At 40.3% G+C, this 12,022-nt stretch overlaps 1 protein-coding gene across 2 annotated transcripts in view; it reads right to left on the bottom strand.

Annotated features, from left to right (window-relative positions):
* Positions 1-11,510, bottom strand: part of LOC148319732 (connector enhancer of kinase suppressor of ras 2-like) — a 34,123-nt gene extending 22,613 nt beyond the window's left edge. The window contains exons 1-6 of one of the 2 annotated variants that reach the window (XM_088279240.1): positions 10,913-11,510; positions 6,447-6,610; positions 4,310-4,512; positions 4,118-4,223; positions 426-467; positions 220-339 (exon numbers count right to left, since the gene is read on the bottom strand). In XM_088279240.1, coding sequence (XP_088135366.1) covers positions 220-339; positions 426-467; positions 4,118-4,223; positions 4,310-4,512; positions 6,447-6,610; positions 10,913-10,976 — 699 coding nt within the window. In that variant the 5' untranslated portion in view covers positions 10,977-11,510. The remainder of the gene's footprint in view (positions 1-219; positions 340-425; positions 468-4,117; positions 4,224-4,309; positions 4,513-6,446; positions 6,611-10,912) is intronic. The other variant, XM_088279241.1, reaches the window with a different exon arrangement.
* Between the last annotated feature and the right edge of the window lie 512 nt (positions 11,511-12,022).

The following is a 12,022-nucleotide window of genomic DNA, read 5'->3' as shown; positions in this document are numbered from 1 at the left end:
CATAGTGTGTAATTAGTATGCTTTGCCATCACCCAGTATTATAATAGTTGTACTTTACTTGTTTGGATTGCTTACAAAGTATTTTTATCAAACATCTGGGGAAAACAGTCGAGTATCATGATGTTGTAAGCAAACCAAACCAAAGTCATTTGTGTGTGCAAAGAACACAGTTTCTCTGATAGCACAAATACAATCTCCGAGTAAATCGTGAGGATTTACCAATCCCTCAGTGGATTTGATGTTGGCCAGCTGCACCACCTCCAGATGTGCAGCCTGCGACACCATGGGGTCCGAGGATAGCGAGATAATGTGGTCGCAAACGTCAGATAGAGTTTTACACTACGGAGGACAAAGTGGGGTTAAAAAAGTGATTATGGAGTGTGTGTGGGATGATCGGAAAATGTGAAATTAACTTTGCGACTCACCACATGAAGGATTTTGTTCTCCGTTTCATATACAGAGCAATCCTGCGGGAACATTAAGAGAGCAATGTTACCACAGGAGAATGTGTCCAAATGGGTTATTATTGGCATTTTGGCTGTAGGAGGATATAAGCAGAAAAGCAAGCAGCTTGGCACCTCTAACCTCCAACACACCCACACAGACATGCACCAACACAAAACAAATGAATCACCAATGCGGAGGCATTTCTCTAACCAGTCTCTCAATTATTTTGAGAAAGGTTCTCCAACTGCAGTTAATCAGCTAACTATTAAAAAAGTCATTGGCTAATGATCTTTCAGTGCAGCATAAGCTAATGGATTTGTCATTATTTATCCATCCACCAATTTTGTGAGGTTCTCTACTCATTACAGCAGAATCAAGAGAGAGCGACAGCCTATCCCATACTGGTTTTGGCAATACGCGGGATACACCATTGATTGGTCAGCACTCAATCACAGTGCACATTGAGATAAACAGCCATGCACTAATTCATATGTATGAATAATGTGGGGTGGCACGGTGGACGACTGGTTAGCATGATGGCCTCACAGTGAGAGACAGCACCGGTCGTGGGTTTGATCCTGGCTCCGGCCATCCTGTGTGGAGTTTGGGTTTCCTCCGGGTACTCCGGTTTCCTCCCACATTCCAAAAATATGCATGGCAGGTTTATTGGAGAATCTAAATTGCCCCTAGGTTTGAGTGTGAGCGCGGATGGTTGTTCGTCCCTGTGTGCACTGCAATTGGCTGGCAACCAATTCAAGGTGTCCCCCACCTACTGCCCGAAGATAGCTGGGATAGGCTCCAGTGCCCCCCACAACCCTAGTAAGGAGAAGTGGTATAGATGATGGATGGATGGTTGGATGGATGAATAATTTGGATTGAATCTAAAATGTTTTTGGGAGTAACTCACAGAAGTACGGAGAGAAAATAAAAACTGAAACGGGCAACGGAATTGGCTCGAAACACTCGGCGCCTTCGCTTAGTCCTCTGTACCTCTAATAATGTCTGGTCCGTAAACCTGAGGCACTGGCCAGGTGTGCAAGTGTGGAGGAGCTCAGAGAGGTCAGGTGGGGCGAGACCAATTAAAGACAATGAAGGGGCGCTAGAATAGGAGTTGTGTGCTCCATTTTACATGTACCAGACAAGAGGCAATCAGCAGCATTTTGGACCAACTGGATACACTTTATGGAGGATTGGCTGACTCCAAAATAAAGTTCTTAAAATTGCGTGAAAAATATAAAAATGAAAGGAGTATTCTGGCACTTCAAATATTGAGGGTCTGACCGCCTGAGTATTGTCGAGCCATATCAATATTCTCAGAATGACAAATATTACAAAGATGAAGGTAAAAATAACCCGACTGCTCTAATCTGAGGCTTCCTCATTGTCAGGTGCGCCGGTCGGCGAGGAGAGAGAATGGACCCAAGATGCGAGGAAGCAGGGATAAGGGTAACTTAAAGGGAATTTATTTGACAAATCAAAACCAAAAAGGTAAACAAGGTACTAATCGAACTAACGTGACTAAACAGAACCAAAACCGAGGAAAGAAGACCGTGACAAAACAAGGGACAAGAGCGGGAGCCAGAGCGGGAGCCAGAGCGGGAGCCAGAGCGGGAGCCAGAGCGGGAGCCAGGGCGGGAGCAAGGGCGGGGTCGGGGGCGGGGTCGGGGGCGGGAACCTGAGCGTGCGCGAGATCGGGGAGCAGTCGTAACAGTCCAAAACAGAGCAGCAACAGGGAGCCAAGCGGGGTAATGACCCAACACTGGGTTGAAGGTCTGGGAAACTTAAATAGTCAAGTAATCGGGGGAGCAGACGGGGATCAGGTGTGTGATGATTAACGGGGAGCAGGTGTGTGGCTGGCGCGGACGAGTGCTGAGGGGAAACGCCCCGAAAACAAAGCAAAACAATAACATAAAAGCATGGAACGTAAACATAATCACAAAACCCCTGCCATGCCCGACGCGGATCATGACACTCATCGCATCAGCCGCCCTCATCGGATCTCCTTAGTTTCCCTTTTCTGGAAAAGGTAACTTCTTTCTGCTGTCTGCAGCCCATATTTCTCCATCCAGTCATGGTTTTCCTGAAAACTTCTTCAGCTTGTCATAGCAGACCTCAACTCAACTTTAGCCGCAATCTGTCTCAACCAGGAGTCCCAAACAAAGCGGTATGAATCATTATCTACCACTATACTTTTAAAAAAATATATATATTTAATTGCGATTTTAATTCCATGTATAACATCCACCGACTAGTTTATTTTAAAAAGCCTCTTTTCAATTTCATTTATCTTACCCCAGTATGACTACATACTAAACATAAAATGAAAAAAAAAAAAAACCTTGCTGGATAGCTTATTTAAAAAGCGGGAAAGTACGTAACATGACTTTAAATGTTAGTCCTCTACACAGGAACTTGGTGTTACAGTAATTTTGTCTTTGTCAGTGCTCGCATGGAAAATAGGTCTTATTGAGTTGTATCATACTTAAACATACACATCATTGCTGTTTTTCCTCAGGAGCAACAGAAACAAACTGAGACATAGACCTACTCTATGTTCTAACAGCCGTTGCTGTACATTGTGTGTGTGTTTTAATGTTTTTAAGTTTCACTTATAAACCACCAAGCCCAAACACTAGCAAAACGGATAAAAAAAAAAAATAAAGAAAAAATAAACAACTTAAGAAAAAAGGCAAATGATGAGATAAAGGGGGTGGCGTATAGAACTTCCAAATAAAAAGAATGCTGCATTTAAGAGACAATAGCAGCCGTCTTAAAGTATGGAAAAAGGTGATTCTCCACCAAGCCATATGTCGCAAATGAGGAAATGAGGCCTTTAAAACCGACAAAATTCGAGCAAATGAGAGCACTTTGACGTCACCTCAGCTACATTAGCTTAGCAATAAACAAACTAAGAAGCGGCGATTTGTTAGTTACGACTGACAACATTCAGTCACCCATTAGTATATGTTTATCGAAACAAACAACATAAAATGTGACAGAATAGTTTAGTGGGAGTAAAAACATCGAACGTGAGGTTTAGCTAAGGGAAGTGCCAACACTGGACAAGGATGCTAACTTTTAAGGTTGTTTGGAAATGACAAAAACTATGACTTATCTCTACAATTTTAATTGGGTCATTAAAAAGATCACAAAAGACCAAATATTTACAGAAACCGGAACTTAACTTCTCATGTACTAGCTTTAGTAGTAAACTTATTGAAAAAATGTTCAATTTTCTAAAAAATGACAAATCTACATTTTGGGTGTTATGCCATGGCTATGAAGGAAATAATATAACGTTAAATACAATTACATTTCATGTATTCCATTATATTCATATTATGGTATGATAGAAGCGCGTCTCTACATCAGTTTTTATCTTGATATCATCTTTTGAGAGATGTTGCATAAACCTATAAGTCCAACATTTCATCTCATTGTCAAGTTGGATTTTCTGCAATGACCAGTAGACTGATGTATGTGTAATTGTTTCTATTCCGGTCCATGGTGCAAAAATATGTGAGAATCCAAAGCATTGCCACGACACAGACAACTTCATAGAATGAAAAAAAGAAACATAATATTGTGGTGTGAGGAAGAGTGAGTTGTCACAAACATAAGAAAGGTTAAATCTGTGTGCTTTGATAACTAGAATACGTAATTGATCTACCTGCTGCACAATTGTAGTGAGTTCCAGACAAAGCTGGATCACGTTGTTCCTGGTGACACCGTAATCAGCCACAGAAGCAAATGGTGACCTGGAGAAGAAGGAGCACCTGGAATTAACCATGAGATGGTTTCTCCTTCGAGATGACAATTATGTTTTTAATGCGATCACACATGGAACCAATTGCAATCTTACCTGTCAAGCCATGCCAGAAGGCTTTTGGCAGCGGCGATGAGTTCCACTACTGAGGTAAGGAAGTCATTGGGTAGCTTACGAGTGGCTCGGCCGTCATAGTGGCCGCTGCGCCGCCTCCCTGCGATAAAGTTCTGCAGGTTCTTGGCTGATGCGTTGAGTTTATGAGAGAGAGTCTTCAGATTCTCTGTCTCCAGTCCATAATTCTAAAGGAGAGCAGATTTAGTTTGTGTGAGACAAACATTTTGATCTCATCTCTACTTGTTAAGTCAACTGCAGTTTTTGGGCAGTAACATGTGACACAGTTGAAGATGCTGCACGTGAGGGCGAATCCCTCTGAAGGCCTTACGCCAAAGCGGAGCCACGGGCCGCAGGGAGTCTGTTGCATCCTCTTGGGCGAGGAGACCGCTGCAGGAGGGACATTAATCATATCTAATACAGCAGTGCCGGAGAGACTTAAAAGTAAATCCGAGTTATGTAAGAAGCTTTGCAGCCGAAGCAAGGCCCCTGTGCAGGGATGTAGGATGAAGGGATTTTACATTCAGATTGCATCGGCGACCTCAGTCCACTAAATCGCCATTCTGTCTCTCCATGTGTCTCTAGGCAAAGAATGTGGAGCCATCTTCATCTTTCTTCCACTTTTCCACTCTGTCGAAATTTCTCATTAGTCTCTTGACAACCTTCTCTTTTCATGTCTATTGGCGCATGGCTCAGGGTTTGCTTTTCCTTACAAAAAATGAAAATCCTAATCAAGAAAATAAACCACTGCTGTCAAGCAATTCATTTAAGATCCAAAGGACAACCCAATGTTTTCATAGCGAGTCAACTTGAATGACACTCACACTGGAAGTCTTGGCCAGGACATAACAATTTTAATTTGGAGCCGCACCAAATTGTACTTTATTTCTAGACGAGCTTTTGAATACACATGGTTTCTATCATGAAGATTCATGCATTATTGACTGGCAAATTTTGAGGCTAAATGATCAGTCTTGCAATTTAATTAGAGCGTTTTGTTTGGTCGCTGAGCCATGCTACAGTGGATCGGTAATTTCTCTTGATTATGAATGGGAAAGAGTCGATGGTAAAATATATTTAATCAACTGTAATCAGTGCAAAGCAAGGACATAGGGATATACTGTCTGTGCACACAAGATACCATGTAGGACAATCTGGTTGTGTTAAATGGTATTATATACTAATAAATAATGTAAGCCATGACAAATTAACACTTTCCTAAGAATGTTTATAATTTCCCCCCAAATTATGAACCCAAACAACATTAGCATAATGACATTTTTTATATTTTTTTTTTACATCTTTACCCTTCAAAATATATGCCGTACAAATCATGTGCGTAAATAAAATAGAATAGCAAACGTGTGATGACACTCGTGTGTGTCACCGTTTGGCAACATGTAAAATTACCAAACGTTGAGCAACAACGAGACCTTCCATCTAGGGCTGGGTTTGAAAAAAATTCTATATATATCGCTTTATCTGATATCGATTCATAAATTTACATGAGTTCACAAGAGATTTTGTCACTATGCGAAAGTAGCGTATCAAAATAAAATGTTGGAAGCAGTGAAGTCAACACCAACAAACATGAAGGCAGCTGTGTTTATTGAATTTGATCAGGTCATGTGAAATAAAATGTAGATGATAAAAACAGCTGCATTTGAGTCAATGCTGAATGTTGTTATTTTTACTAATGCACCTAATGACAGCAAGCAGTTTATACTGATTGCGGCATTGGTTCTTCTGAGGATTTACATTTTTTTCTAAAAATTAATAAAATTGCTCGTGCGTGAAATGCTTCATTAAATCGAAATCGAAATGTGAATCAAAAATCGAATCGGGCCCTAGTGTATCAAAATGATTTTGGAAGTTTGAAAAGATACCTAGCCCTACTGTGTCATATGTTAGCTTGATTTTTCTTTTTTAATTCGAATAAATGCTTCCATAACCTCTGATAACAACCCGGACTAAACTTCTTCTCCTCCTTGAAATATTGCATCATAACATCTTGAGGTTTGTCTATGAAATGTGCAAGTCCTATCGAGACTGCAACAGCTCTGTGACTCTTCCAACTGAAATAACAAGTGTGGGAGAGGCCGTGTGGGAAGTTTGGACTCACCAGCGCACATAGCAAGTCCACCGCCTCCAATATCAGCTCCTGATGTCCGATTCTGGACACTCCCAAGTCCTCCAGCTCCTGGTGGGTAATACGCAGCAGCTGGTCTCCCCCGACTTTCTCCCTCTCGAACGTCTTGATGTACTGCTGCAGGCAGTCGTCCAGTCCTGATGGAAGCAAACAAGTCCAACTCAAACACTTGCCAACTGTTTGTTGCCTGGCAATGGCACATTTTTTGCATCTAGAAATCACACATTCTTGCATTAAAGCTTCCTGTTGCATTTTTGCCAACATTCTGTTATGCCTTTGGTCCTTTTCGGGAAAGCAACAGATTCCTGAAGTCAACAGACCAGAGGACCATTTTTCAGCATAACTCCAGAAAAAAAAAGCAGCACAGAACCAAAATGAGCTGAGTGTCTTCACTCCGCTTGTTTTTTTTTTTACATCGTTCACTGAGACAGCAGATGTTAAATCTTTTGGTGCAGTTGTTGTTAAAATGTGCAGTCTGTCTGCTTCCATGCTCATAAAAGAGTATTATGCAAGGTATGGACATAAAACTTCCTCAAAGTTCGAAATGTTTTTGCAGAATTAAATGACGTTGTTTTAGGACATAATGTTTTTTTAACTCAAAAAGGCTTAATGATGAATGTTAAGTAATTCCATTATTGATTCAAAGAAGGAATGTATTTGATCAATCAGTTCAAATTCAATTAATGATCAAAGATTTTTATATCAGGAATCATATCGAGCATATTTAAGTTCATGAATTTTATATTCATTCCATTTTCCTTGAGTTTTTGTAATTTAGGCTTTCATATGAAACTCTGCTCAAGCAGAAAAATATTTCGCATTGACCCAGGAAAGTGTGTTGTTTTAATTAATACCTGAGTAAAATGTTAATAAAGCTCACAGCAAAATGTCACGGAACATTGCCCGAATGCTAAGGATTTTTATGTCTCCGCACAGTCTGTCAGTATCTCAAACAAAGAGAAATTCCGCATTGCATTGGTTCAATCAAATGCGTGCAATTCTATCCATGGCCGATCCCGCATTAGGACCAAGTTGAACTGGCAGCTAAACGGCAGAGAGGAAACATAAAGAAGTTTCATGGTTTGCACAAAACATAAAGGCCTAACTAATCAGCCATTTAACCAAATTAATTGAGATTCATTATGCCAATGAAGTATTGCCCGTGTTGCCATAGAAACAAAGCAGTGGGAGATTGGCAAGGATTTCCAAAATAGCGGAAAAAAATAAAAGAAATATACTACAAATAGAGGACCCATTTAAATTGCAATCAATGGGGAAAATAGTTGACAAATAAAGCAGACATCAACAAGGCTCCATGAAGAGATTTTAAAATAAAACTTTAGCTGTTTTATTGTACTATAGTTGCTAACAGTGGCTAAGTTTACCTTATTTGAAATCGGGAAGGTTACATCAGGTTTATCATTTTCTAATTGGAATTCCTTTGTTTTATTATTGATTTCATGTTCAAAATAAATGTGCATACAACATATCCAGGAAATTGAGAAGCTCGGCCATGAAATTATTCAAATGTTTTATCACTACACACTACTCGAGTAATCTTAAAATGGTACACGACCCGATTTAATAAGAAGTTTACATTTTATTTAGATTGTATATTATACTTTATCCAATATGTATATAGTATTGTAGTCATCCAATTTCTGTAACACATCCTTCATTCTGTTAAGAAGTGGAACCTTCCCCAGCCAACTTTTGGCGAGAGGCGGAAAATATCCAGGCCTGGTTACCAGCCAATTTTAGAGCACATAGAGATGTAAACAATTTGCAATCTCATTCACGCCCATTGAAAATGCATTGTCTATGATTTATGGGTTTAATTCATTCTGTATTGCATTTTACAAAACAAAATCAGGTGAATATTTCAAAACACTCTGGTAAGGCAAAACTACCGTGTATGACACTTGACAGTATCACTCAAAGAATAGCGTGCTCATTACACAATCTCTGCCATCACTTTTCTTGTCATTTTCATGAGCTAGCGAGATTATCAGTCACGCGTAGAAGAAATTAAAAACGCCTTGTAATGTATCAGCTCTAAACCACTGGAATGGGGAACATAACATGTTAAGTTATGGATTCAGGCCGTCATTGATCAGTGTTATAATGTCTGAGGAAGAGAGAGAATTGGCAAGAAATATGGACATCAAAATCTCATAAAACATGCGCCTCGCACACAAACGTAAAAAATATATTAAAATAAAAAAAAAAACACACACACACACTTTGAAAAATGGATGTGACACACTTTCATTAAATGTATTTGCACTTTTATACAATTCCAAGAAGGAGTCAAAGCTGGAATTCTTTTCTCTTCTTCGACTGAGACTCTTTGCTTTAAAGCAGCTTTGTCACAGCTGGGAAGAAAGCGTCTTGCGCACACAAAGCTCTATGGTTGGGGGTGGAGAGTGGGATTGTGGGAAGGTCACAGGGCGCCCCTTTTGGCCTCCAGTGACATCACGGACCCTTATGCTAATAATGGAAGCGCTGAATAGAAACTGCAAAATGCAGCCAGGCCTCAGAAGCTGGGACAAGACTGAAGGCCTCTTACCACCACCAACATCGCCGCCCCTCATACAACCACCCACCCCCCCACCCCTACCTCTCGCCCTCACTTTACATCACCATTACTGGGCCCCGGGCACTGGAACCGTCACTGCTCCACTTGTCACATGTGGGAAACTAAACATTCTCTCCCCCCTTCCTTTCTTTACACATCATCTTGGTTTAAACTACTCTAGTGTCTGAATAATCTCATGTATCACATCATCTCACTACAACACAAGCAAAAACATCTGTTTGTGACATTATTATTTGTGTGACCCTTGTAGCGGCAATACATCTGAGCCTAAAAAAAAATAAAATGAAAAAAAATCTATCATCTTTAGAGTTATGAGGGTGCATGTGCCAGTACAGGTATAAATCATTTGAAGCATGCCTGAGGCTGTATGGTCAAACATGTGAGCACGTGGCACAGCAAAACAACACAGCTCACACCGAACACATTTGGCATTGTAATCTGCTGGTAACATTTTCTGTCATGCAGGCAGAAAAAAGAAAGACATTTCTCGCTAACAAACATACACGCATAATCCGTTCGCTGCAGTAAACTATATTTAAAATGCGTAGTAATTTGCACAACAGCACTACAAGGCTTCATCAACTTTTTGAGCAATGTTTCTTCTTAATGTGTGGTCCCAGATAAATCTCAAGTGATCCAATTGTCCATGAGTGATTTTATAACTGACAAGTTCCTTCTTTTAAACCATTGTCATTATATGTTTCCCCTTAGGTTTATCATCATTGCAGCTTTGTGTAAGAGTGTATATAGGCCTACAATTGAGATACACATTTGCTAAAATTTTATCTATTGAAAAGCACTATATATATGTATACATACATACAGTATACATATATGCACTATACATACATATATACACATTAACATATATACATATTGTACACACAGCACATACACGTATAAACAAACATACATGTTTGGATAGGCAAACAACCGTTCAGACATTTGGACAATTTAGATTTTATCTAACATGCATGTTGTTGGAATGGAATATGGGAAGAGTAAATGGGGAAAAAAATCCATGCATGCAATCACAGGGAGAAAAAAGAAATTCCAACCTGAGATTCAAACCCAGATCTCCACTCATCCACCATGCTATCAAGCTTGAAAATTGTATTTCCAAAATGTACCCTAACAAGTCGGTAATTGCACGCAATTTGAGTCTTTACAACTGTTTAAAAAGCCTCCCAACAATTTAATATCGCGAATGTTGTGGCTTCAACGTATATGGAGTATACTACAAGCTACCAGGCCAAAATATTACAGATTTTTTTTAATTATCGTCCACGTCTCACAAATTATACTATATTAACGAGCCGATAAATGAATTATTTCTTGACATTGTCATTCAAAACGAAGCATTATTGTCTTTGTAAAGTCAATCACCAGATTGCGCAAGTGTACCTAATAAAGTGGCCTGTTGTCAGTATGACTGCTTACTGAGCATATGGAACACAACATTTAATATAAAAGCCTTTATGGGGGGCTTAGTCAATGTGTTGACTGCATTAGGATTTTTTGAACAAATTCAAGTGAAAGGTTAATTTCCTATGAAAGAAAACTAAATCGATTTCCCTCCCGGGTCTCTTCCCGTGAGAAACCGGTGTTAAGAAAAGGACACAATAGAGGTTTGTTTACGTCGTTAAGAGACACTTGTATAGGATTTGTTAAAATGAGAATAAGCTCGTTAAAACGGCGATTGCTTCTCATTGCGGGAGAAAAATCAATCCGATGATTAAATGCTGTAATTAAAGGCTGAGGCTCATCAGGTGTTTAGTGTCTTTTGTGCACGAGACACGTACGTTCCCCCAATTTAAGTGGATTTTTGTTCAAATCTTACCTTTCATCCAGTCCACCACTTGACTGGAGCTCCACTTGCTGACGGGCTCCATGACCAGAGCCATGCACAAGTTTGTCTTGTCCGCGCGTGACAAAAGCAAAGAAAAACAATCTATGCCAAGCTGCAAACCACCAAACGTCGCTCGCAATGAAATACAAAAATAAATAAATAAATAAATAAGAGGTAAAAAAAAATGTAGCGCGCTAACAAACACTCAAGCTCTGCTTTGTTCTGTAGCGTGGAGGTGACTGATAAGAAAGAAAAAGACAAACCAAAACAAAACAAGAGGTAGCTCCTTAGTGTGGCTTGAAAATCACACTTGAGCACATTCCTGTGCAACTGGCGGCCGTAGAAGAGCTCATTCACTTGTCATGCGTGTCAGGCTCCGTGGACGGTGTGGGATGCTGCACGACCTCGCTCGCTTCTTCCAGTAGCAAGAGCAGCAGCATCGGGGAAACAAGGAGGAGGAGAAGAAGCCACACTGGCTACTTTGCGTAGGACTCCTGAGAGCAAAGGAAGCCTCCGGCGAGCATCCACCCTCACATTGCGCAGACATGGAGGAGGCACAGCCCACCGCGCTCAAAGTGCGTGGGGTGGGGATGAGGGCTGATTCATGCAACCAAGATGTGGGAAGGGGCCAGTACTAGGAGGGGCTTCCTGGAGGAATTTCAGAGCTGACGACAACAGTTTGGAAAGGGGAAATTAATTATGAGGTGCTCGAACAATGAAATATATGAACTTGCGTTTTGTGTCACACCTCATAGCTCCTAAGAAGCAAGGGAACAAATAAAGGAGGACACGACACAAGATGGAACATTTTTCACCAACAAGCTCAGTTTATACATTTTTAATCAGGAAACTGAATTTAGTTATCATTTTCTTTTTTATCTGTTCATTTTGGAGAAATTAGGAAATGAGTGACGACTAGAAAAACGCCCATTTTTAGTGCGGAATATGGCCACGCCCCCCAACGGCTCCAACTCTTTCCATGGTTCTGCAAGAGTCACTTAAGGGACGGATTACAAACCCTCCATTGGAAATCCTTGGACTTTCATTGCTTGTAAGATTCAAACATTGTTATCAATTGGCACCAAAATTCACATGGATATC

This window comes from Idiotropiscis lumnitzeri, chromosome 17 (genome assembly GCF_059441095.1).
Source record: "Idiotropiscis lumnitzeri isolate Australia: NSW breed Sydney's pygmy pipehorse chromosome 17, RoL_Ilum_1.0, whole genome shotgun sequence".
Taxonomy (NCBI): domain Eukaryota; kingdom Metazoa; phylum Chordata; class Actinopteri; order Syngnathiformes; family Syngnathidae; genus Idiotropiscis; species Idiotropiscis lumnitzeri.
This window is presented reverse-complemented; position numbering and strand designations above follow the sequence as displayed.